This window comes from Nyctereutes procyonoides, unplaced genomic scaffold (genome assembly GCF_905146905.1).
Source record: "Nyctereutes procyonoides isolate TBG_1078 unplaced genomic scaffold, NYPRO_anot_genome, whole genome shotgun sequence".
NCBI classification, from domain to species: Eukaryota; Metazoa; Chordata; class Mammalia; order Carnivora; family Canidae; genus Nyctereutes; species Nyctereutes procyonoides.
Genome location: NW_026575052.1, coordinates 20,856,740 through 20,883,320, shown reverse-complemented (window position 1 = coordinate 20,883,320; position 26,581 = coordinate 20,856,740). Strand labels below are relative to the sequence as shown.

General features: G+C 54.3%; 1 protein-coding gene across 1 annotated transcript in view; it reads right to left on the bottom strand.

Moving 5' to 3' along the window:
- Positions 1–1,147: 1,147 nt before the first annotated feature.
- The window catches only part of NKD1 (NKD inhibitor of WNT signaling pathway 1), an 83,847-nt gene continuing 58,413 nt past the window's right edge, over positions 1,148–26,581 (bottom strand). Inside the window, exons 5-10 of the mRNA XM_055332154.1 lie at positions 13,095–13,201; positions 9,796–9,891; positions 4,734–4,881; positions 4,154–4,238; positions 2,676–2,803; positions 1,148–1,933 (exon numbers count right to left, since the gene is read on the bottom strand). Coding sequence (XP_055188129.1) covers positions 1,344–1,933; positions 2,676–2,803; positions 4,154–4,238; positions 4,734–4,881; positions 9,796–9,891; positions 13,095–13,201 — 1,154 coding nt within the window. The 3' untranslated portion in view covers positions 1,148–1,343. The remainder of the gene's footprint in view (positions 1,934–2,675; positions 2,804–4,153; positions 4,239–4,733; positions 4,882–9,795; positions 9,892–13,094; positions 13,202–26,581) is intronic.

The window sequence follows — 26,581 nt, the reverse complement described above, 5'->3', positions numbered from 1 at the left end:
TTGTAAGCATTCCCTCAAATTACCCATCTGCAGTGTGTGTCACGTTTTTCATGGGACCCCGCCTGGTGGACAGTGGTCCTTTTCCTAGTCTCCCCAGGCCCGCATCAGATAAAATCGCACTCTGTGGAGGACGCTACTCCAGGGCCCCACCTCTGGCCCACTGTCCCCATGGCCCTCCTAGCCTCCAGCAGGCCTCTCCAAATCTGTCAGACCCTAAGTCCCAAAAAAGGGGTTTGAAAAAAACTGCCAATGAGAGGCAAGTGCCTATTCGCATCTGATGGACAGTGGTCTGAACAGGAGGCACACAAGGTGAAATCTGGGCTCAGGAAGTGTCTAGAGAAGCAAGCCACTGACTTCTGTACACTGGAAAAAGTACCTGAGAGTGTATATTTATAGAAAGATACATCGAAACGGACAGCTGGCGCCTAGCTACAGATACAGGAAGCTCTGTTAGAGAACCATGTAGGTACGTATATATTTGCCAACGGTAGAGAACAGGAGGATTCCACATCTTCGGCCACAACCAACAACACACGAATGCCCGTTCTTGGAAAACCACACTTGTTTGTGTGGTTGGGTTCCCTCTCCAGAGGTTTCCCAAAATGAGAAGGCTGGTTTCAGGGGGCAGTCCTTAAATATGTGTGTGTCTTTCTAAAGAAGAGAGAAAAAGGGAAAGGAGGAGGAGAAGCGTATTTTCATGTGGTGCACGGCAGAAAAGATGGGACTGGCTTTGGGCAGGGAGGTGATCCCACTGGAAAGGCGTGAAGGGGAACTCCAGAAAGAACAGGGGTTTCGAGGTTGGGACATGAAAACACAACAGCCAGGAAGGTCACGCGTCTGCAGTCCGCTGAAATCCCTTGTAGCACATTACAATCAGTTAAGGGCAAAACAAAATCAGAATAATACTAAGAGGTAGCAGCTGTTTATCTTCTCGGAGATTTTCGAGGGTCTCTGGAAGCGGGCCAGGTAAGGGTGTTCTCCTGGAAGAGACTAGGGGTAGGGCACAGTTCTGGCCGAGGGCTCCCCCAGAGCCGGCAAGGGTGCGGACCAGCCTGCGTGGAAACTGCAGCTCGGGAGCCCGAGCGAGCCTCCACAGGCCACTTCCAAACCCAGAGTCATTTCTTGGGTAAGTTACGCAGTCCTCACAACATATAAATAAAAGTTTAGTTCTGTGTTTCCATATATCTTCTACATGGAGGCTAGCTGAATATTAGTGGAGTAACAATAATTATTAATAACAATAATCGTCATAATAACAATAATTAATAGAATAATAATGCCTTGGGGGCGCGGGGGAGGAGGGGTCCTTCATATGGCAGGGCTGGGGGGTTCTGGGGAGGGGTCTATGTCTGGTAGAAGTGGTGGTAATGGTGGTGGTGTTCGTGATGGTGGTGGTGTTCGTGTCTCTGGACCGCCTGGCCGGCCGGGCTCTCATACACCACCACAGCGGGCAGGTCCCTCCCGCGGTCCCGCCCCACGACACTGCCGCCCACCGCCAGGGGCGCCTGCAGACCCCGGCCCCCCTGCTGGCTCTCCTTGGCTCGGTGCTTCTGCTTCTTGTGCCCGAGGGGCGCCAGCGTGGGGAGGAGGGCGGGGCTGGCGGCCAGGTGGGTGGCCGGGGACACCGCGGGGACGGCAGGCCCCACGGGGGGTTTGCTTCTTGCCCCTCTGGCCACGTGGCCCACACCCACGCTCTTGCCCTGGGCCTTGGGGGACCTCACAAAGTGCTTGCTCCCGTCCTGGGTGCCCCGGAGCCGCTGCTGGACCTCCGAGACCTTGGCGAATGGGGTGTCAAGGAAGTGGAAGGAGCCCGGGTCCGCGCCTTGGGGCTTTCGGTGTGGGACGTGGATGGCTTCTGGCTCATGGGAGCGAGACCGAGTGGGGTTGGAGGTGCGGGGGGGCAGCTCTGACTTCTGGGCCACTGATGGGGAGCCTAGGAACCAATTTAACAGATATTTAATGAGCACCTACTGTGTGCCCGTGCTGCCCTGTGCCCCAGAAACCACCTCCACCCCCCGGGCTCCGAGTGGTAACTGTTCTTTCTCCCCACCCCGACTGCTGCTCCTCACTGCCTTGGAGGAACCTCTCTGGAAGGGAAAGTGGCCATATACGAAGGGGGAAGATCTGCTTCCTTGTTAGGTCCTTAAAAATAAGTAATTGCCTTTCCAGGAGAGAGAGGAGGAAGAGAGAGAGGCGGGTAGCTGTCTGAGGTCATGGGATCAGAAGGAAATCTAGAGGTGCGCTCCTTCACTTTGGAGGTAACCAGCACGCGTGGTAGGAGGAGGCGGAGGAAGGAGTTGGGCGTGTGAAATTAAGTAGGCTACCTCTTCATTTATCTCAGCCAGGGGTCAACAGAGGTCAGCAGCTGATGAGGGCAGAGAGCAGTATTTTGCTTGAAACAGGGGAGCAGGCAGGAGCGGCCTGGGGGTGGGGGGCGCAGAGCTGTTGTTTTCATTGTATGATAGACCCTATCGATACTATTTGATTTTGCTCAACCTGGGGCATGTTAGTTTTTAAAACGTTTTTAACATCATCTCTTCCGAGAAGTCACTTTAACCCGTCCAATGAAAGCTGCACCTTCTCCCAGCCCGGGGTGGGGATGCAGTGAACGCCACCCCGCATGGCCCCCCCAGCTGTCCCCTCGCCCCCCCTCCCAGATGTAGGAGCTCCCTTACCAGGCCCAAACTGGGACGTGTAGTTCTCTATCCCGGCGAGATCTAAGTAGTGGTTTCTCCTCTCAATATTCTCATCCACGCAGTGGTGGTAGCAGCCAGACTGCTCCAGACGGCTGTCACCCTGGAACCTAGGGCAAGAAGGCAAGTGAGTGGGTGGGCCCTGGCCCTCTGTGGGGGTAGCCCCATGTCTACCGGGAAGCCACCAGGACAAAGCCTTCTGGACCCTTCATTCATTTCCTTCTGGGTCTTGGGAAGGGGCTGGGGTGGGGGAGGGTGGGGAGAGGGAGTGGTCATCTCAGCCACCTGTGTTTCCAGTTCCTTCCCTGACAGCAGAGATGCAGACCTTTGCTGGCCTCCCTGGGCCTTCTGGGGAGGACTGGAGAGGCATTTGCTTTGAACAGGTCCAAAGTAAAGTTGAGAGGTTACTGGTCAAAACTTAGGGAACCTCAAAGTCAGGCTTCAAACCACGTGCGCCCGCGGTGGACAGGACACCTAAGCCCTGGGCTGGTTCCCCAGAGAGCATGGGCAGCGGAAGCCCCCAGGCCACTGCAGCTGAAGGGGGCAGGCTCTGTAACCTGCCCCAAAGCCAAGAACCAGACTTATGAATGTGTATGTAAGGAGGGAGTCTGAGCTTCCTGCTTCTCCCCTGCAAGGCTCTCCCATCTGCCAGCCCTACCTCCCTCATTACTCCCCGACCCCCTGCTCTCTGCACCTCCCCACACCAAGCTGGGGCCTCTGCTGGGACCACCTCCCAGCTTGCCCCTATGGGTGGGTGCTTCCCACAATCCAGTTACGTCCTTTCCCTTCCATGCAGGTATTCCCATCTCCCCGCTGACTTCTGGGCCGCTAATGCCTCCTACATCCTCCTGCCTCCTAGGCTGCTGTTACTTTATATTCCTGTTTACTCAGTGACTCAATGTTTTTCTTTAAACACACTTTCTCTTTGCGTCCCTCCCTCCATCCCCCCTTGCAGTTAAAAGAAATAACAGGTGGAAGAGAACTGCAGCCTCATGATCCCTTAGCCACAATTCTGACACCCAAAAAAGCCTGAAGACAAAGATTTTCTCATTACCAATGGGGCAGCCCAGCCTGCCCTAAATGGATGTGATGGGAGCTACAGCCTTTATATCACTTTGTGTGGATATTCATATGTCTCCGTGCAGAAATTTCAGTGTGCTAAATCCCAGGGTGCTGCCCAGATGCCAAATAGAATACGTGAGAAATACACCAGGAACATCTTTTCTAAAATCCAACAGATGCTGGATTCCAAAACATTTCTGGCCCAAAGAGTTTTGGACAAAGGAATGTGGACCTACATTTAGTTATTTTTTTAAAAATTGATTTGTGAGACTATCCTCCGAAATCACTTGCCTCCAGCTCAGTCCCTCAGGTGCAGGTACACAGCTGGTGTTCAATATGTGGTCAGGTGCATTGGGCTGCTAGCCACCCCCCCACACAAACACACACACCCACTGTACCTGAGTGGGGCTCGCTGCTTCTTCTCCCAGCTTCGGAGCTCCTCGGCAGGCTTGGTCTCCGCTCTGGGCCTCGTGCCCTGCAGGTCTGAGTCCCACCCGAGAAACAGCCAGGTGAGTGGCTTGCACCTGTGCCCACCAGCTTCCTGGCTCTGCTGAGGTTTTCTGAGCTCCCTGGCATGTCGCCCTTGATAAATGGCCCACGATTGCTCACAATGGCTCTGTGGGAAGGGTTCTCCAAGCCAGGACCCGACAGAGGGGTCTCACATCTACATGGCCCCTTACCTCCTGCCCCCCTACCCTCCCAGACTCACCTCCTCCCCAGACTCCTTGGCTAGCCTGCATTATAGCTGCATCCATGCCCATGCCCACCTCCAGCTTTGCCTACCCAGGGTCTCCCACCTGCAATTCCTTCCTTATCCAAATCCTGCTTTTTCAAGGATCTGCTCAAATTCCACCTGTCCACAAAGTCACTCCCAGTAAAAGGGGCTCCTTTCCACTCCTCCCAGGTAGGGTGGTGATCCTTCCTGAGATCTGGGAGTGGACTGGCCCCTGTGGCCTGGGCAGCCCTCCAGCCCCTCACCAGGGTGATTGAGAAGGATGCCCTTCTTGCCCTGGCTTCCATCAGGGGCCACTGTGAGCTTCACCCGCAGCGTCTTGCTCGAGGTCGGGGAATGGTTGACAGAGGAGTCAACCACCTCGTAGATGGTGTGCAGCAGGCTGGTGATGTCCTGCAGGGGAGCAAAGCAGAAACCCACAGGGGGCCTTTAGCCACTGTTCATGCACAATACAGGAATCAAAGGGCTTGTGAAACCTGAGAAAGCTCCCTCTCTTCTGCCCTTGAGCTTCTCTGCACCCACCCCCAGTTTGCCCCCTCCTCTTTCCATTTTAGGAAGCCCACGAAGGAGGTGCCTGTATATCCATTTTACAGATAAGTAAAGTCAGGTCCACTAACATCATCCACCCAAGTGTCCTCTCCGAAGCTTGGGGGCGGGGGGGACTTCCAGCTCTAAATGATGTAGGAAACCTTTGGAAAAGGTATTTGCTCTTTATAGGTCGGGGCCCCAGATAGCCAATTACCCACCCTTATGGCTCTTCCTACACAGATAGAGCCCTCACCTTACTCCCCACCCACAAGCCCTTCAGGCAGAGGTAGCAAGCACTGCCATGGCTAGGCAGGGATATGGATGAGTGACTTAGAGTGGCGAAGCCCACAGATGTGGCACCCACTCAGCACAGTTGATATGCCCTGTGGCAATGGGGACAGGCATCTCAGAAATCCAGAATCTTCTGCTAAATCTTCAGAACCTTTGATACTGGAAACTCATCTAATTTTTGTCAACTCCCCATTTCCCTGTCTCCCCAGCCGCTGGCTATCAGCACTCTACTTTCTATGTCTACAAATCTGACTATTTCAGGGACCTCAAAGAAGTATTATCGTACAGCATCTGCCTTTTTGTGACTGGCTTGTTTCACTCAGCACAACATCCTGGAGGTTCATCCATATTGTGGCACCTCTTAAAATTTCCTTTCTTGGGGTCCCTGGGTGGCTCAGTGGTTGAGTGTCTGCCTTCAGCTCTGGTCATAATCCCAGGGTCCTGGGATCGAGTTCCACATCAGGCTTCCTGCAGGAAACCTGCTTCTCCCTCTGCCTGTGTCTCTGCCTCTCTCTGTGTGTCTCATGAATAAATAAATATTTTTTAAAAAAAGAATTTCCTTTCTTTTCAAAGCTAATACCACACTATATGTCTATGTTTATCCACTCATCTGCTGACGGACACTTGGGTGGCTTCTGTCTTTTGGCTCTTGGGAGAAATGCTGCCGTGAATGTGGGTGTACAAGTATTTTGAGACTCTGCTTTGGGGGGGGGGTACATACTCAGCAGGGGAGATCATATGGTAATTCTGTTTAGCTTTCTGAGGGCCCTCCATGCTGTCTTCCACAGCAGCCACACCATCTGACATCCCCACTGATAGTGCACAGGGGTTCTGATTTTGTCACTTCCTTGGGGACACTTGTCATTGTTGGTCAGTTTGGGTTTTTTTTTTGTTTTGTTTTGTTTTTTTGTTTTTAGTAGCCATCTTAACGGCATATAAGGTAGGATCCCACTGTGGTTTGGATTTGCATTTCCTAATGTTAAGTGATGTTTAGCATCTCTTCCTATGCTTATTGGCCATTAATTTATGTATCTTCTTTGGAGAAATTACAAGTTCTTTGACCATTTTTTAACTGGGTTGTTTGTTTTCCCGCTGTTGAGTTGCAGTTCTTTTTTATATTCTGTATATTAATCTTTCATCAGATACGTGATTTGCAAATATTTTCTCCCATTCTGTAGGTTGCCTTCCATTCTGCTGTGTCCTTTGATGCACAGAACTTTTTTAATTTTGATGTAGTCAATTCATCTATTTTTGCTTTTGCTGCCTGTGATAATTTTTAACAAAAACTTCTGGGGGGCTGGGTTGGAACATCTCGGGGCTACATCAGGATTGTGGAGGCTGCCAGTTTGAGACTCAGGCTCTCTGGCTCACTCAGCAATCTAGCTCCTCTGGCAGGGCCCACAGAGGACTCCTTTTCTCCTCTCTTCTGCCCTTGAGCTTCTCTGCACCCACCCCCAGTTTGCCCCCTCCTCTTTCCATCTTAGGAAGCCCATGAAGGAGGTGCCAGTATATCCATTTTACAGATAAGTCAAGTCAGGTCCACTAACATCATCCACCCAAGTGTCCTCTCCCAAGCTGGGGGGGGGGCAGGGGGCAGTGATTTGGGGTCTAGGAACAGGCATGCTCCTGCAATCCCAGCTGAAGAATCAACTCCTGCCTGCGTGGGGCCCAGCATACAGAAGTGGGTGCCTGTGAATATTTATTGCACAAATGAACAGGTACTTTCTTCTGAGTTGGGAAGTGAGCCCAGAGCCGGCTCTGGGCTGTAGCTGCAGCGAGGAGGGAGCCTGTCTGCCCTAGCACAGAGAAACATGCCCACAGACAGCCAGGGAGCATGGAGGGGACTGGTATTTATAGCCAACTTTGAGGAGTGGCCTTGAGGCTAAAAATAGACCAAGGGGAAACACAAGGCTGGGTTCTCCCTGGACTGGAAGCCAGCCTCCTTGCTCCTCCTCGGCAGGAGGAAGACACAATGCAGGGATGGCCTTCTGTAGGCCAGGCTGCGGCACCCTCCTTGGGAAATCTCCCTTCCCGGCTCTTCCTCTTGTAAAGGAAGGCAAGATGCAGAGCCAGATGGCAGTGTCTGGCTGCGGGTTTCTGCAAGGCCTCCGAGGTGGGGGGCAAGCCCTCTCCTGGTCAGCCTTTCTGAACCAGCAAGGAATGAAGACGGCAGCTAGCAGGGGCAGGCGGCAAGCAGGGGCAGCATGGTCTTCGTCCCCACATGCATCAGAAGAGAAGGCGATGCCACCAAGAAGCCCAGGCTGGCTGCCTGCGTGGCCTGGACAGCCAGCCGGGGCCACGGCCATTCAGCTCAGTGACCAGGCATCCAGGCTGCAGTGTGCTGCCCGGTGAAGGTAATTAACCGCAGCTGCCATTCCCAAACAGGACGGGGAGGAAAGGCGGCTCTCGCTCCAGGAAAACCATAACCCCTCACACAAAACATTCCAGCTGGAGGGACAGGGGTTCACCTAAGCCCTCCCCTTGGCCTTCCACAAGGTCTCCAACCAGGAAGCATTTCCACTGCTTCCCATGTCCCCAGGCCCCTTCTCAGGGCTTTGCCTGCCCAGAATCCATTCCCCCACCCCGAGGACAGTACCTTGATTTTATTTTGGGAGCCAATTACACGTCCCCCTCTCACTTTTAGTCTCTGTGGCTCATGCATCGAATAACATCCTCCGGCTCCAGGATGTGGAATAGGGCCATCTGAAGCATTGCAAACCCACAGCAAAAATGACTGTGAGGATCAGGGCCATTCATGTGAGGCCGTGGGAGCCAGTGAGGTTCGGTTCTGGAATTTCTGAACTGGAAGTGTTGCTGAAAGCCCCGGACAGAGGAGGAAAAATATTAGCCATCACCTTGCTCCTAGCCAGAGGGAAGGCTCTACCATGGAGCCTCTGGATCCAGCCATGCCTGAAGTCAGCCTCCTGGACCACATTTCAGTTACATGAACCAATATATTCCTTTTTTTTTTTTTTTGGACCTATAGCAGTTTGCTGGGAGTCTGTCACTTATATACCAAGGAGTCCTGAAGGACTGAGAGTCACTCACAGCTTCTTCCTCCACCCTGTTCTAATATTCCTTAAGCCACGGGCTGAGGAAGAGGTGCCCTATTTTCACCCAGGTGTCCCCTCTGGCAGCTTCTCCTGTACCAGCCACAGAGAAGAAAATCCATAGCCCTGAATCAGGCAGGGAGAGAAGACAGCAAAGTTTCCCTGGGAACACACCTGTCACCCTCGAGAGCCAGATGGCAGGCACGTGTGGCCCCCGCCAAGCTACTCTCAGAGCCCTAGGCAGATCTGTAGCAGGTCACACATCTGAAAACCAGGGCCTCCAGGGGAGGGGGAGGATGTTGCAGAGGGTCAGTGGGGAGAGAAAGGAGCCGGATGGGATAAGAGTGAGGCCCAGGGTACGCGGGAGGCAGAGACCCTGCAGTAGTTCAGACCAGCTCATGCCCCTGCTTAAACCAGCCCACCACCAGTGGCTTCCCCGAGCACCAGGAACCAAAGCCAGGGCCTGCCCTGCTGGCTCCGGCCAAAGCCAGGTCTCCTGTGAGCAGCCACACCAGTCTCCTCCAGTGCCTTGAACACCCGAGCGCCCAGCATCTGTCTCCCGGCTCCGTACGCCATGCTTGGCTCCACGTCACCTCCTGCAGGAGGCTTCCCTAGACACGGGGACCCTTCTCTTCACCGGACCCATCACACTGTGCAATTGTCCCATAATTGTTTGGGATTTGCCCCCTCAGGCGGCTGGATGCTGTGCCTGTGCTGTCCTTCGCCTTGTCCCCACACCTAGGGCATAGTGAATGCACACAGTGGGTGCTCAGTATTCAGACAGATGCAGGGAAGGAGGGTGAGGGGCACATGGAGGAGAGAGAGGTGTGGCAGGACGGCCGAGGGGAGAGATGCAGGTATTCAGAGGGAGAAGGCCGGTGAAGAGCAGGCTGGGACAAGGCCGTGCATAGAGCCACTGGCAGAGCTCTCAGGGCCCGGGGGTGCTCATTCCGGGATCAGCAGAGGGAGGCACCGCCTGGCCTTCATGTGCCCACCCGGCCCCAGCTCCTGGGCAGCCTGGCTGAGGTGGGAAGCGGCCTGGGTGGTCCCAGGCCTGCCCCAGCCAGAGCTCCCCGATCCCAGAGAGGAGGATGCAGGACAGGTTTCTGTGGGGACTCGGGGTCCTCCTCTGGGGAGACCTCGGGGCTCCACGCCTGCCTCCCACCCTCCCCCTTCCCCTTCCCCAGTGGGAGCAGTGCCTCGCCTGGGTGCAGGGAGCCCAGCTGCCCCTTCCTCTGTCGCCACTGCCCACTCACCAGGCAGCTCTGGGATACTCTTCCAGGTCCCCCTGGAGCTCCAGCAGCCTTGCTCCCCCCGACACACCTCCCTGCCACCTGTTAGCCTGCCCTCAGGAGGAGGACCAACCCTAGGAGACACGGAAGGTGCAGAAGTGCCCAAGGAGGTAGCCCGTGGCAGCAGGTCTGGCAGGTGCACTCACCTCACGGGTGACCTTGCCATTGTTGTCAAAGTCATACAGGGTGAAGGTCCACTCCTGCCGGCTGTCGTCTTCCACAGACACGTCACATTGGAGCTCCTAGACATGAACATACAACACACAGGCATGACTGGAGTACCCAAAGGCCAGGTCGCAGGCCTGCTGCCTTCCCACTGCCCTCCCCAGACCTTGTGCGAAGGGAGAGCACGATGACCACAACATGGAGGGCCAGGGGAGTGGGGGGAGAGGTCCGCCGGGCAGGGGAGATCCAGGGAGAGATGCCGGCAGGGGTGCCAGACAGCCTCTGGACCTTTGAGGGCAAAGGAAACACTAGAGGCAGGAATTGGGGGTTGGAGGAGAGGCTTTGTGAACCTGGATGGAGGGACAGAAGTTACTAGAAGACACAGGGAGCAGTAATAAGGAGCAGGCAGGACTCCTTGGCAGGACTCCCAAGGTGGCCACCTGGCCTGGGAGGCAGGAGAGGGTGAGCAAGCATTAAAAGGTAAAGCTCAAGGGCAACCTGGGTGGCTCAGTGGTTTAGCGCCGCCTTCGGCCCAGGGTGTGATCCTGGAGACTTGGGATCGAGTCCCACGTCGGGCTCCCTGCATGGAGCCTGCTTCTCCCTCTGCCTGTGTCTCTGCCTCTCTCTCTCTCTCTCTCTCTCTCTCTCTCTCGGTCTCTCATGAATAAATAAATAAAATCTTAAAAAAAAAAAAAAAGGTAAAGCTCCAGGTACGTGGCCCTTCAGAGTTGTGTGGCCCTAGGCATGGCTGCTCTGTGCCTTGGTTTCCCCTCATATAAATTATGGAAAAGACCAGTACTGATCTCCTAAGGCTGTTGGGAGCATGAACTGCCCCCTGCCCGTGTCCCCTCGGTGCTCCTGGGCCAGTTCCTGACTTCCCACCTTGAGCATCCAGCTCCTATGTCCACGAAGACCTGAAGAGCCGGGGATTGTAAGCCCAGGACACCCCGAGGCGTTCGGCATGGCCCTTCTTGGGGGAAGGGGGTTCCCAGCGGGACTGAGCCCCCACTGCCCTGGCAGTGATCCCGTTAACCTACTGGTTTGGGCTTCCCTCCTTTGCTGCTCCCTGGGATCACCTGCCAAGTCCTTGCCTCCGGCTCTGCGATGGGGAAACTGGAAAAAGCGTAGAACTGTTTGGCACTGAGAGAAGTCCAATTAATGATAGTAACTGCCATTGTCTTTGCTGTAATGTTAACATATGAGGTACGTAATGTTAACAATGGCTTCATTATCATCACTCACAGGACCCGACATGTCTAACCACAGGAACCTGCACTGGGAAGTGATGAGCTCTGTCCCTGGCAGCGTGTGTGTGCAGGAGCCAGCAGAACACCAGATAGAAAGTTCTAGAAAGGCTGGCTGTTTTGGGAAAGAGATTCACAAGATTCTATAAAAACAAGCAAAGATGCTTCCAGGCCATTCTGTTTCACGTCTTGCCTCAGCTCCCCTCTCCTTTTGCAGGAAGACAGGTTCAGCCCCGAGAGAGGGGTGGTACCTGGCCTCTGAACGCTGGCAGGGATGTGCCCGAGCGCGGCGTCCCTGCCCCCAGCCTCTGCAGCTCGAAGCCAGTTCCCTCCAGCAGTCCTCGGGCGGCCCACGCGGAGTTCAAAGTCAGCCTTCCCTCAGTTGTGACATGCCCGTCTGATACCTGCCAAGTGCCCGCTCTGCTCTGCAAGGCACCGTTTCATGTAGCACAGCACTCGCCCCGCACACACACGCGCGCGCGCACACACACACACACACACACTCTCAGAGCATTTACCCGATTCCTTCTCCCTGGCCCTTCTGCTTGGCTCCAAAGACAGCTAAAGCCTCAGTAACTATCCCTCCCTCTCTCAACTTCTGTCATATGTGTCTTCTGTCCACCCTCACCCCTCACCTGGACTTCTCAGGTGAGTCGTCCTCATGGGCCATGGACGAGTCCCAGGCAGTTAGCCAGGCCCTTTCCAGAAATCAGCCCGCTCAGGACTCCAGGGAAGTGAGACATCTAGGTCTGAGGCTTCCCTCTGCTGCTGCACTTGGCCCTCGGCTCGGCCAGCCACCCCAGAAGACATGCAGGGACCCCAGCACACTCCAGGAAGAAGCTAGCAACCCTAGCTCCCCAGGTGCATGCTGCCTGCACCCCTCAGCTCATGCATTCAGGGCCCAGTGTGACCATCTCACACCCTTTCCCGAGTCATCTTCCCGCACCACCGCCATCCCTCTGCAATATAATGCAGCTTGTTTGCACAGAACGGGCGACACTGGCTGGCCTCTGGGCCTTGCTCCTGCTGTTCCCTCCACCTAAAGTGCTCCTTATCCCAAAGGCTCCGTGTCATCACCTCTCCCAACTCCTAGTCCTACACTCAGAGGCTCACTTCAGACTCACTCATCCTCCCAACCTCCGCTTGCAGCCACGGCACTGCATGGAGTCTGGAACCGCCACACGTCCGTCACTCTGCAGGCCTCCAGACTCGGGTGGCCACCCCCTCCGCATACTCCCAGATCCCCCTCGCATCCCCGACAGTGCAGTTACTGGGTCTGGGTCACTCTCCCAGGCCCCTCACCACACTGTGGTCCATGAGGCAGGAGCCATGCCCAGTTCACTTGGGGTCCCCAGGGAACCAGCAGGTGTGTCGATCAAGTGTGGTTGGAAGGGAGAAGAAAGTGCTTACGTGATAGTGGACAGGCACCCCTTTGAGCACGTTAGATGTATTAACTCCTCATGCTTACAATACCCAAAACAAGATAGATGCTGTTGCTACCCCCATTTCCCAGGTGAGGCCAGCAGGGCTGTGGCAGAGCTAGGACTTGAACCCTAGCCTGCTGGTTCCAGAGTGATGGCCTAGTGGTCTCACGGAGGGAAGCAGAGAAGGAAGGAGAGTGAGGGCAGGGCAGAGAGAGTGTAAGCTCCATGCCAGATAGGCTGGGTTCTGCTCTCCCGGCAGGGAAGGCCATCACCCGGTACAGTGATAGCAGCACCAGGGCCAGCCGTCACCCCTCTCATGTCCTCTCCCAGACCTCTGGGCCACAGCCCAGTGGCCACAGCCCAGCTGCCACCCCACATTGGAAGGCTGGGTAGCCCGGGCCAAGAGGGGTGGCTGCACACGTCTTCAGGACCTGCATGGAGCTGGGGCAGCCCCAGACATGACGGGACAAGCCTCCCACTGCAGGCAGCTGTTCACACAGGAGGTATAAGGCCCTCACATCTGCATAGGCCTCAGTTTACCTCCTAGAGGAGCACTGCGGGGGGTACAGAAACCCTCCTCTCCAGAGCCCAGCGCCAGGAAAGGGAACTTACTTCAAATTTCAGCTGCTTCTTGGAGCCAGGGCAAGATTCGCTCAACTTCTCCCTCCTCTTCTCATCTCCGCTGGTCAGCCCATCTGTCTTCTCTGGAGGCAGGGCCACTGCAGGGAGGACAAGTGAGACAGCATGAGGACAGTCCCCAGCTGGGCCTCGGGGCCACCACACCCACTGTGGCTTTGTTCTGGGGACCGTGTGGAGGAGCGCCGGGGTGCTAGGCCTCTTTCTTCCCTGTCTGTGTGCTCAAGTCAAAATCACTTCGCTCGGGGCCTCTGGGTAGCTCAGGGGTTGAGCATCTGCCTTCGGCTCAGAGTGTAATCCTGGGGTCCTGGGATCAAGTCCCACATCGGGCTCCCTGCAGGGAGCCTGCCTCTCCCTCTGCCTATGTCTCTCATGAATAAATAAATAACATCTTAAAAAATTGTTTCACTCTCTGGCCTTTGGTAATGTCCAGGGTACACATGTGCTGGCCACTCAACTTACCTCCAGGGTGCATCTGAGGCCTCAGAGGCCTCCATTCTCCGCCCCTTATAAGTTCGGATAAGCAGCCTGTGGCCAGCCAGGGCTGTGTCAGACCAGGGGCAGGTGGCCAGGGAGCTTGTGGCCTGTGGCCACGGTCGGCACAGCCTCACTGCCTTTCCTGCTGACATTTGGGCTTCCTCCAAGATGCCGCCTGCCCGGGGCCCAGCATACGGCACACTGGTGGGTGGTCAGGAGGACTGAGGGAAACGGAGGCGTGGTACCTCTCTCAGCTAGCCTGGGAAGGTTTAGTTTCTGCTTGGATCCGGATCCTTCTGATACTGTGTATGACCCAGGGTGGGGCATGTAACTTCTCCAGATATCTCAACTAGTTTCTGCAGTGATAAAACAAGGATCAGAACAGCCCCCTCCCCACAGGATCCTTGTGTGGATTCAGTGAGCTACACCGACCGTCAAGGCCAAGAGCCCAGGGCCAGCACACAGGGTCCCTGCCATTGGTAGTCACAGTCAGGGGAATGATGTCCCCTCCCCACTCAATCTTGGGCATCAGCATAGTTGGTAGCTAAGTTTTCTCAAAACGGAGGCTTCGGGGATACAAAAGGGACACGCAAGGATCATATCAAACACAGGCAGTCCGGGATGGGGAACAGGATGGGGAGGGAAGAGCTGAAGATAAGGATGCTCCGGTCACCAGCCCAGACGGGTGAGGACAGGAAGGCCACGGTGGCAACAGACTGACCTGGCTCCTTCCACAGCTCCCGTCCCAGCTGGGCCTGAGTGCCCCCTTCTTTCTCTTCACCCTGGGTACACCCAGAGGGATGCAGGGGGGTGGGGGAGGGCCCCACCCTCGATGCCCACATCTCAAGGCAACAACTCCCTAGGGATCCAGCTGGAGACCCTGTCTCGGCCACAGATCCCAGTTCCCTCCCAGTGCTTTCACAGGGAGGCAGATAAGGACAAACCTCAGAGGAGATCCAGCTCCTCGGAGGCCATGGGGCGGGGGCGGGGGGCAGGGACTGGTGCTGACCACTTCTGATATAGTGGATAAAACCAGGTCCTGCCTTCCCTGCTCCTCCAAAGCAAAAACAGTGTAATGGCCAGGAGGTGGGCCACTCCCATGCAATGCTGAGCCCTGGGGCAGGTAAGCGGGCGATTAGCCAGTGACCCAAGGACAGCTGAGCACACAGCCTGGGCCACCCTGATCCCCCACCCCAAATCTGCTGGCATCCTGCTGGTCCGGACCAGCTGCCATCATGGGACCAGACAGGGTGCAACGCAAAGCCACTTTTATCCAGGCCACAAAGCGGTGGGTGCTGCTGTCACCCCCATTTAGAAGAAAGCAAAAAGGTCTGGAGGCTTAACAGAGCGAGTGAGGGAGCAGGGGCTCTCTCCATTCCCAGCCCTCAGCTGCAGGAACCCCCAGCATCCAGTGGGTGCAGCTGAGCTTGGCGAGAGTGTCCTAATTAAGAGGACTCAGAGTCTGGGTCCATCTCCTGGTCCTGCTGCTGACTGGCCTGGGCAACCTTGGGTAAGGCACTAGACTTCTCTGGATCTCAGTCTCCTCCTGTGGAATATGGGGATGAAATGGGTTCTTCCTCACAGGGTTACTGGAGTGGTGGGGGGAGGCAATGAGGAAGGTGCCTACTTAGCACTGTGGCCTACATGTAATAGGTACTCGATAAATGCTGGCTTTGCAAAAGATGCTCCATGGTCCCAGCTGATAGCCCAGATCGAGGTGATGCCCGTCACCCCCAAACCGCCCCACTGGAGAAACCAGGGTGCTCTCCTAGCCTGCAATATCCTCTATTCAGCCCCCTGTGGGGTGTGGGGAGTCGGGTGGGAGCGGAGAAGAAAGGAAAACAAAGCCCAGCTCCATCTTCAAAGCTGCAGCCTCCCTCCACAGAGGTCCTGGCTGGAGATGTAAGCCAGCCAGGCTTATCGAAACCAAACTTCAAGTTCAAAGAGAAGTTATCAGAAAACCACCTTCAGGTTCAACATTGCCTTTCAAGTTCCACTTGATAAAACCCAAAGAAAAGAAAGCTCTGTCCCTGTTCCCTCCTTCTCTGGAGCACCCCTCCCCACATGTGGGTCCTCCCTACCTCCTCTCCTTTCTCCTCACCCACGGCAGGTGGAAAACATCCCCTTCGACCACTCACCCTCATCCTATGTCTTCTCCAAAGACCAGCATGGTCTGGATTGCCTTCTCTTCACCAAGAGGTCCCTCATCCCCACCCCATCCCCATTCAGAAAACCACCCCAGGCACCTGTGGCACTGGCCACTGATGGGTCATAGGACTGGGAGCCCTACTGCCCCAGAGCCCTGGGGGCCAGAAACAGGGAGAGTCAGCACCTTCTGCCCCTGCCAAAGTCCCTTCACCCTGTCACTGTCCCTTCCACTCCCCAGTGACCAGAGGAGATGTCACAGAGCTGATGGGAAAGCCTAGTAGGCCCTGAGTGCCAGGGGCAGGGGCTGGGACACAGGGCCCTGCTCCTACACCCACATGTGAACCCTCTCAAACCAGACATTAACCAGCATCTTGCCCCACCACCCCTGCGCATAACAAACCTCTCTCCCTCCATCCATCGTTGGGCTTGTGGGCAGGCATAGGAAGGGTAAAGGGTGCTCACTTGGGGCTGCCAAGGTCCCACCAACCAGCAAAGAGAATGGCATGTTTGTCACAATGGGCTTTGGGGCCAGATTCCAAGCCAATTCTCTGTCCATTCTCTGTCTCCTACTCCTGCTCAACCCAGAGATGATCTTCTGGGGGGCGGGGGGTACATAATGTCAAAGGGACTCTGATCACTCTTTAATCACTCACAGTAACAACAGGAGATACTGCTAATTTGAAAGAAGAAAGGAAAGCTGGAGCAAAGGTAGGAAAAGGAAGGGAAGAGATGGAGTAAGGAGGAAGCAAAGCCTTCAAATTCAAAGACTCGTATTCCGGGTTTACGTCCTGCGTTCACATCACTGTCTGTGACGTACCTTTGGATGACTAAGAGCAGGAGCTGGCAAGCTACGCCCTGTCCACCCACCGCCTGCTTTTGTAAATAAAGTTTTATTGGGACACAGTCATGCTCATAGGCACTGTGTATGGCTGCTTGGCTCTACACTGGCAAAGTTCGGTCGTCACAACAGAGACTATATGGCCCACAAGGCCTAAATGATGCACTCTCCTGGCCCTTTGTAGAAAAGTTTATGAACTGCTCTTAGGTAAATGCAGCCCTCTCTTCCCGCCAGGGTACCCTGATAAGCAGGATGTAGGCTGGATTTCACCGTACTGCTCACCTGCTTCACTGGAAACTCTTGTGCAGTACACAACCTGCCCAACCATGCACAGTACGCATGGAAGAAAGAAAACATCAACTCTGCTTTCTTGAAACCAATTCTCAGCTCAGATGAGTCTGGGGGCGGTGTGTGGAGCTCCTTCTCTTTGGAAACTGCTCCCTATCGCTCCTCACACCACGGCTGCAAGGAGCCTGCTGGCTGTGTTTACCAGATGATGGATCTCTCCCACATTAGCTCCCAACCTGGCATCTCTCCACCCCCAGCAACTGCCAGATTAAATGCATTACTTGACCATCTTCACCGGGCTCCCTTTGATGTTCCCTTCTCAAGCTTCAAAATACCTTTTGGAGGGAGATCAGACAGCATTAAACAGAATTACTAATTAATTAAGCAAAGTTAAATTTTAAACACTGTTTGTTGTGTTCGCCAAAAGCCTGAACAGAACAGACTTTTTTCCTCCACTGAGATCAAAGACAGTCTCTTCCCTGTCCCTCCCCCAGTTTAAAAGAAGAGGGGGCTGGGGAGGGAGAGAGGGAAAGGAGAGAGTCAGAGGAGCACCAGCGAGTGAGGAAAGACCCGAGTGGGGATGGTTGTTGGCATGATCACGGGGCCAGCTCCCGGCCCCCACCCCACAGCCACAGCCCCAACAGGAGGCATCAACAGCTCATTTGGGACCACATGCTGGGAGAGCCCCGGTCACCTTCTCCAGCCTCTTTAGCCTGGCAAATAGCAGTGACCCCAGGAGCAGGATGGCACAGCCCACCCAGCCAGAGCTGCTGACAGCTGGCACCACCCAAACAGCATGAGAAGACGGCTACGAAATAAAACAGATCCGCCCTCTCGCAGTCCCACCTTCCCTGGCACCCAGGCAGGACCAGCACCTCAGGGCTCTTCCCTGCAGTGGGGGTGGCTGGGGGGGTTGGGGGGTGGTGGTGGTACTCGGGGGTCATCTGGGAAACAGATTGGGTTGTGCCGTGTAGCACTCTAGGGGGCGCCATTCATAGACTGGGCCTCATTTTGGACAGATGGCAGAAAGGTGTCTTGCGGGGGTGGGGGGGTGCTCCTTTCTCTACTTTGCACAAATGAATTTGTCGTGAGCAGAGCGTGGTCTATCCCCATCCGGCCCAGCACTTCATTCTGAGCAATCTGATCTGGGATCTTCCGATTCCTTCACAAGAGCCTGCCATATCCTGGCAGCCAGACTGCAAGTCTCATGGGAGCCCAGACCCTGCCGGCTAGTGCCCCTGGGATGCCCACAGTGCACAGCATGCAGCACGTACCCCACACATGCACGGAGCACTGTTCCAGCCCAGAATGTTAAACTGCACCAAATCCCACAGGCGGACACAAGGAAGGCACATAATGAATGCACCACAAATTCTGGCTTAATGGAGAGTGGGAACCGGCGTGAGAAAGGGGGTGTGTGAAAGAGGTAGGTCTGTTCTTGAACCCCATACTTAGGCTAAAATCCAAACCCTGGATGATAGCAGCAAACGCCAGCTTATTTTAACACAATCCAGAAAGGCCTGGTTGATAATAAACTTAGGAAGTAGGGACAAATTTGAAACACCATTACAACTATTATCAGCCCCCTCCTGCTCTGCCCAGAGACCAGAAATTACTAACACTCAGACTGACTCTCTCTGCCCGGTTACCTACCACGTTCTCAGTTGATACGACATAAGATCTAACACAAGCCAGAGCTTCCTTGCTGGAGTTTGGACGCCCGCCCTAATGTCCCCACAGGCCCTTCTCAATTGTCCACGTACAGATTATCTGCTGCAAATATTTTAGTGGCCCTGAGGGTGGCTGGCCAGGATGTTTCTGACTCCCCAATCCTCCAGCAGCAGCTGTTAGAGGGAATGCAGATGAATTTTAATATTAGCCTATGCCAAATATAATTAGGCGGGTATATCTGCTGCCAGTAAAAAGAGAAAGATATCATATGTGCATTCCAGGCCAAATGGTTTCTCACATCATTTGTGCGAGACTCTCCTGAGGGAGCCAGGGTCCGAAAGACACGCGAATCTGTTTGTCAACGAGCACAAGGGCAGGCTGGTGAAGGTAGTGGGTACGTGAAGTATTCTATTAGGGCCTCTCAAGAGCACCAGGTTGGGTAGGCTACTGTTTGCATTTTACCAAAGAGGAAGCCAAACTTGAGAAGTGAAATGGATCAAGCCATTTATTTCTCCGCTGAAAATGATCTCTGGGCTCTGTATCTCCCCAGAACTGCTTTTCAGGTTTTGACTCAGCGGTGCTCTCATGCTGTTATCCCTGCCAAGAACACTTGTCCTGGCTCTCCAGCTCCAGCTCATCCTTCAGGTCCTCAGCTTAGGCCCTCCACCCTCTGAGCAGGTGCCCGCACACCCCCAGGGGCTAGACTAGGGTTCTCTGCTCAGGGAGTCTGTCTTATAACTGCTATTATCACTACTTGGTTTATTCCATCTTCTTACTATAGCCACAACATATAGCATAGTGCCCATCACACCCCATTGAGGCACATCGATACTATCATCATCATCATCATCACTGTCATCATCCAAAAAAAAAAAAAACAACAACAACAGTAAGTCACACTACCAGGATTTGAACCCAGAAGGTGGAGAAATAGAACAAAAATCCCCTTTTCCTGACTCCCCCCACATACACTGGTCTCTCTACTCTGTCACACAATAGTTGACACCTGCTCCTGCATGTTCTACGACCATCCTCCCTCTTCTGAGAATAGCATATGGGTTTCCTCTGACAGGCCACCCCTCTCCCATCTCAATCCACATGGTTTAAGGAGAGCTGATCCCATGCCAGCTTCCGGGATGCACCCAGAACCCAGACCCGACACCATGAATTTCAGCCTGATGGCCAATGTGGCTGCTCCTAGGTCAGTACCAAGGGACAGGTCATCCTGAAGTCAGCAAAGCTGAGCCTGTGAGCCTCTCACTTGCATGGACCCTAGCAATGTGTTCACATGGTCATTCTGTTTCCAGATACTCTCAAAATTAGCTATTTTAACCTCAATTGGTTACAAACACTGTCTCTTTCCATTCTGACTCCCATAGGTCCTCTTGTGTCATGTGATGTCAGAGTGAACACAGGTATTTCTGGAATTGAGCTAAGGGAAAAGATGAGTTGGCAGTATAGTTATTAATGTTTAGCACAATAGACCTATCATCTGGTTCAAAGTTATAAAAGAATTACATAAAAATAGATTAATATTTAGCAGAATAGACCTATCATCTGGTTCAAAGTTATAAAAGAATGGCATAAAACATAGATTAATAAAAGGATCCTATATTCTTCTTAAAGATGGCCCCAAAACTGGACAAACTTCCGGTGCCACACAACCTAGATCCACCTGGGCCAATAAAGTGAGACCCAAACTTTTGCAAGAAGTAGTGAGACTTTGCATGGGGGGCAGGAGGCTCTTTCACTTGAGGTGGCTGAGCTCATAGGATGTGAGCGCCCAGAGCTGGGTAGCCACCCTTGCCATCTTAGTGGGAGAGACCAACACAGGGGCATAGGGAGAGGTGACAGAGAGTCAGGGAGAGAGGGAGGGAGCAGGAGAGGGAGCGTATGTGTGTGTGGATGACGTGGTTTGAGCTCCTGGATCCAGCTGGCCCCTTTTAGGCAAGATCCACCCTAGATTTTTCAATATTGTCAGCCAAAGCTTCAGTGAATTTCTATTGAGTGTCAAAAAGAACCTAAAGCATCCCAACTTAACTCTGAGCCCCTGCTTATCAGGAAAAAACCACCACCACCAAAGGAGGCATGGACCCAATGCAGGATTCTCCAAAGCAGTTTCTGGCACTTTCCACTGGTGGGTGTCTACCCCTTCCTGAAACCAGAAATGCCAGCCTGGGTCTTTTGCTCCAAAACCATGCCTCCCTGTGTCTTACTATAGGGAGATTTTCTTTAAGGACAAGTTGTAGGGGCAGCCTGGGTGGCTCAGCAGTTTGGCGCCTGCCTTCAGCCCAGGGCAGGATCCTGGAGACCCAGGATCAAATCCCACGTCAGGCTCCCTGCATGGAGCCTGTTCCTCCCTCTGCCTGTGTGTCTGCCTCACTCTCTCTCTCTCTCTCTCTCTCTCTCTCTCTCTGTGTGTGTGTGTGTGTCTCACGAATAAATAAATAAAATCTTTAAAAAAAAAAAGGACATATTGTGACTGAGGGGAAAGAGGACAGGAAAAAAGAGAAAGAAAGAAAGAAAGAAATCTCCCCAACAAATAGCGTTCTGGCCTTTTCCGTCATCAGAGCAGAAGGTTGATGGCCACTCTGCTTTGAGGTCTGAATAGGGTTGAGACGAGAAACATCTGTTCGGGGAGGGAGGGGAGAATGCTGAGAGAGGGAGAGGGAAAGAGAAAAAAGCCTTTTTGGGCTAAAAATACCATGTCCCTTCCACTCTTCCTCCATCCCCACCCAAGTTAAAACATGTGATGAAATTCAACTTTTAAAATCTAACCCCGAGCTACTTGAAACTACTAAAGCCTCCTCGGTATCTGACACAAGTCAGAATTTCCACTGTTCCAGCTGAGCTTTTATGAAGAACAGACTCCAGAGAAGCTGCTGTCACCCGGGCTTCTGGGGAGGACTGCCGTGGAGCGGAGTCGGGCCTCACTGACACTCACAGGAGGGCAGGCTCTGAACTGAGAGAGCACAGCCAGCGGGGTGTGGCCCGCCTGCCCTCCGTCGGGGGGGTTCCCGTGGCTCCCCAGTCATCTCCTCCTCCTCTCGGGCTTGCAGGGAACCACCGGCCAGCCCCCGTGATTGACCGGCCTGTGTCGGGGAGGTGTGCAGGGCCATCTGCAGAGACGCCCTCAGAAGTCCTCCCTCTCTCCCCCTCTCTGGCTGTCTCCCCCTTAGCTGCTCCCTGACCTCCAGACTCCGTGTCCAACTGTCTGTTTACTTGGCAGCTCTACTTGGATGTCCAACAGCCATCTGGAGCCCACCATGCCCCCCAAAAAGCAGCCCTCACCATCACCTGCCCAAAGCTCTGCCTCAGAGGTGACCCCACCCTGGGGCACCTGGGTGGCTCAGTGATTGAGCGTCTGCCTTCAGCTCAGAGTGTGATCCTGGGGTCCTGGGATCGAGTCCCGTATGGGGCTCCCTGCAGGGAGCCTGCTTCTCCCTCTGCCTGTGTCTCTGCCTCTCTCTCTCTCTCTCTCTCTCTCTCTCTCTCATGAATGGATAAATAAAATCTTAAAAAAAAAAAAAAGATGGGGCCCCACCCTTGCCTTTGGTCTTATGCCAGAAGTCCAAGGTGGGGGCCCCAGGATCCCTCTCTTTCCCTCATCCACCTCCTCACCCCACCTCCCTCCTCCCACCCTACCCCCAGGCCCTCCCACTTCTCTCCAACCCCCAGCCCCCACATTAGGCCCACCCATCACCCTTGCCCACACTACTGGAATCATGTCCTGTCATTGTCGTTGTCTCCTGCCTCCCCCCACGTGGCCCATCCTTCCCAGAAGCTACAAGCACCTTGTCCTGGTTAAAATGGAAGTCAGAAGCTGGCACTCACCTGCCTAAAATTTTCCAATGCTTTCTCTTCAAAAGCAGCATAAAAGCCAAGCACGAGGTCTCACCCTTGTCCCTGGTATCTCATCCTGCTGCATGGGGCTCCCTTTGGTTCTTCCCTAAACCCCAAGTTCCTTCCACCTTGGGGTTCTGCTTGCTTCTCTTGGCTGCTCTCCCTTTACATCCTCCCATGGCCAGCTCCTTCCTGGCACCTGCATCTCAGCTCTGAGAGGCTTGTCACACTCTACCCTTCACTGGTTTTCACCTCTTGGCAGGGCACCACTACTGGAAACTTGCATGGTTATCCCCACATCCCTCGTGTGAACACCCTGCCAGCGGGGCCCCATACCTGCAGCAGGTGTTCAGTAAATACTTCCTGAATGAGAAGGCCTTGGAGGCCTGACTTCCATTCTCAGTGTGCTGTGTGGCCTTGGACACTCTCTGGGCCTTGGCTTCCCAACCCAAATGAAGGGGACCAATGGCCCCCGGGTCTGTGAGTGGCCCCGGGCTCCTCGGGTCTGTGAGTGGCTGCCATGTCACACCTGGGTGCTGGGACAAACCGACCAGGGCCGAGGGGGAGTACACGAGACCTGCCTGGGGGGCCCGAGGGAGGGGGCCACCTGACTTCAGTGATTTCATGCTGTTGACGTCATCTTCCAGTGAGTATTTATTGAGCACTTATAGCATGCCAGACTCTATGTCATGCACTGGGAGTAGAAGAAGAAATTCTAATAGGATTAAAGAAGCTTTGAAAATAGGTCTTCTTTGATCTGGACTAGTAAATAATTATAAACACCAGTTGGCTCCTCTTCAAGAAAGGACCCATGAAACAATAAGACTCCTAACAGCTCACATACACTGGGCACTTACTCTGTACCAGGGCTGTTCTCCATGCTTACGTTAATGACCTCACTGTCATCATGGGAACCCTGCAGAAGCACTCAGATTACCCCCAACAAGGAAAATGAAAAACAGAGACATGATGTGAATGCACCCAAGGTCACCCAGAGAGTTGTGGTAGAGCCAGGCTGGATCTGGGGTCTGACTTGCAAATTCCCAAAAGAGCCCGAGTAAAGGTAAGAAGGTGCCTCTCACAGATTCTGAGGCAGTGGTGGTGAGACAAGTTTCAGAGTTCATGCGGAGTCACGTCCTGAGCTCGTAGTGGGGCTACTCAGACCCCAGGGCCTCAGGCCCAACACCACTGCCCTGCATGGCAGGGCCAGCTAGTCTAACACATCCACCCTTGGGCCAGGGAAGCAGGGACCCTGGAGGCCCTGTCAAGCCAAACCTTGGGGGCTTGGAGGGAGGGAGGGCCTGGGCCCCCAAGGGGAGGGTCCGCCTGACTTCAACCTTTCTAAGGGTTCCTTTATGGGCGTTCTGTGGCGTCCACTTTTTAGAGATGCCAGGCAGACTGTACTATGCCTGCTTTCAGCCCCGAGTGGAGGTCAGAAGACGGGACACAGACACGGTATTGGGGTCAGTGGGCAAGGCTGGAAGTCAAAGCACTGGGAGGGATGGGACATCCCTAGGTGGAAGGGAGAGAGGGGACCCAGAGAGAAGGCGCCCGTGACCATTTATAGGTCTTTCCCTTCTGAAGGGCACAGAGCAGAAGTAGCACCCCATGCCCAGTGGGGATGAGGCCCCCAAACACAGTGCTCTGAGAGGCCATTCAGGGCGATGTGGGTCTGCCAAACAGGTGTGGCACCGATTTGCACCTCAGGCCACAAGCCACAGGCTGCCACCACCTGTCGTGTGGCCCAACAGAGCTAAGGAGGTGGGGAAGCCAGGTGGGGACAGGAGTGAAGTGTGGGGTTGGGCCTCCCCTGCGCTCAGACCCCTGCGGGGTCAGCAGACGGAGGGTCCCTGTCCCCTTCTCCCCTGGAAAGCCAGCCCTGTGTCCCGCCCCTGCCACGCCCAGCCAGCTCATGGAGCTTGGGACTTTTGATGTTTACTTTGTTCTCGCCACAGTTCAAAAGGAGCTCCGCAGCCCTCGCAGCCCTCGCACCAAGCCCAGACTTAATCTGCCATCCCGCGAGCTCCCAGCTGGCCAGTTAAGGCGGTTAAGATGCTGGATTAGGGCCGGCTTTACATAACAACGCAAGAGCTAAAGCCGTCCTCTCCTGGGATGGCTAAAAGACTTCTTTTTATCTTCACGCCTCAGATGGCCTTTTTTCTCCCTTAAACAGCCCTCCAACCCGCCAAGAGGCAATGAACTTGGCCAACAGGAAGACAAAGGAGAGATTCAGGATTCGGCTGCTCGCCCTGGGCCGGGAGCACAGAGGGACGCTGGCCCAGCGCCCGCCCGCCCCCGCCAGGTGGATGCTGCTCCCCAGGGGCTGCGGCCGCACCAGTGGGGGACCAGGGAGCCACAGACTGTCACGGGTCCAGCATCCCCCCCCCCCCCCCGGAGTGTCAGGGCCATGCAGGCCGGCCAGCAGCGGGGGTGAAACCAGAGCAGCCTCAATCTTCCAGCCCCGTCTGCGCATGGTTTTCACTTTCTTAATTCTGCTGTGAGTCTTCCCATTCACTCTTCTTGTGAAAGTTAAAACATTCATCCCAGTTAATACTACAGTCCTCTTGGTGAGCTCTTTCAAGTTTTAGTAGCCTCCTCCCAGGTCCAAGAGGAGCACGTGTTTTTGACCATCGAGGCCTCTGGCTACACAGCAATACACACATGGTCTGTACTCACACAGGCAAGGAACTATGGGGCAGCGTCTCATGCCCCTTTTAACATAAAACACACCGGCCATGACGTACTGCATCTCTCTGCAACCTGATCTGTTTTATATTTTCTACTTCTCTGTAAGCTTTTGTTTGAAGAAGGAGGCTTGAAAAGCTGGACCACCAACAATGTAGTCCAACCCCTAGATGGGAAACTGAGGCAGGACAGTGATTCCCAAACCCCTCTCTCATGAGTGGTGGTGCCGACGTGCCTGGACATTGCCAGCATCTAGCAAGGTGCCAGGGCTGCCCTTCAAGTCCGGCATGAAGCTGGTGGGCCATGGGGTCAGATCGAGGGCTGCCAACCTGACACCCTCTCCCCAACAGGAGCCAGGACCCTCAGGTACCTCGTCTTCATCTCCCATCCATCAGCCAACGTCAGTGAGTGCTGCCTGGCCCGGGCCACAGGGCTTCATTCTCCCTGCAAGGAGCCCACATCCTCTGAGCACCACTGGGTCCAGCTCCATGTCCCCACTCATCAGGTTACAGGGGGCAAAGGGACCCAGAGTCCATGGGACCTGGCCGTGATCCACAGCGGGTGGCTACCAGAGCCAGGAGGGGAGCCAGTCTATGTGCTCCTCGGCCAGCATTCCTTCTGTTCATTACAACATGATTCATGCTCTGAAGGGAGACACTGAACAAAGTAACCCTCCCCTCCAGAGGGAAGAGGATTCCATGAGTAGGCTGTTTCGTGTCTGTTTGCAGGGAAGACATCTCATTTGAAATCAATTATGTGGTTTTAAACTGAGCCTCAATGGACAGAGGAGTGCCTCGTTTAGGAAAAATAACTAGGAGTTCAAAAAATGATGGATAGACAGATGGTGATTGGAAGATGGGGTCAATGGATGAAGGGATGAAAGATGGGTGATGAACACATGGGTAGAGAATGAAGTATGTTCAGGCTGCCGGTAGATGAGTGGCAGGAGGGTAGGGAGAACAATGGATGGGATGGATGGGATGGATGGATGGATGGATGGATGGATGGATGGATGGATGGAGGACGGCCAGTGGGTGGCTGGGTGATGGGACGGTAAGGAGTGAGGGATCAGTGAATGAAGGGACATGCAGAGGAGTGGACTGGTGGGTGGCTGGATGGAGCAGGTGGAAGGATAGACAAATGGAAATATAGACAAACAAGAGAATGGCCTTGCTAATGGGCTACCAGGCGACTGAGTGGGAAATGAATACATAGCTGGAATGAGAGCCAAAGCCTATGGAACTGATGTCTGGGGTCACCCAATCCCCAGGATTTACATCCTGCACATCTTTACCTGACTTCCCAGATCTCAAATCACCAACTCCTGGCATCTTTCCCTGAAGCCAAAGATGACAGCTGAGGCTTGGGGGAGCCCAGGGGAATAAAGAATCAAAGCTGCAGAGCCCCTGAGTGCCATCACCAGTTCTGCAGGCAAACATGCTCAAGGAAAACAGCCTGCACAAAGCCTTCCATCCATGGGACTCCACACTTGATTCAGGACCTATTTGAGCAA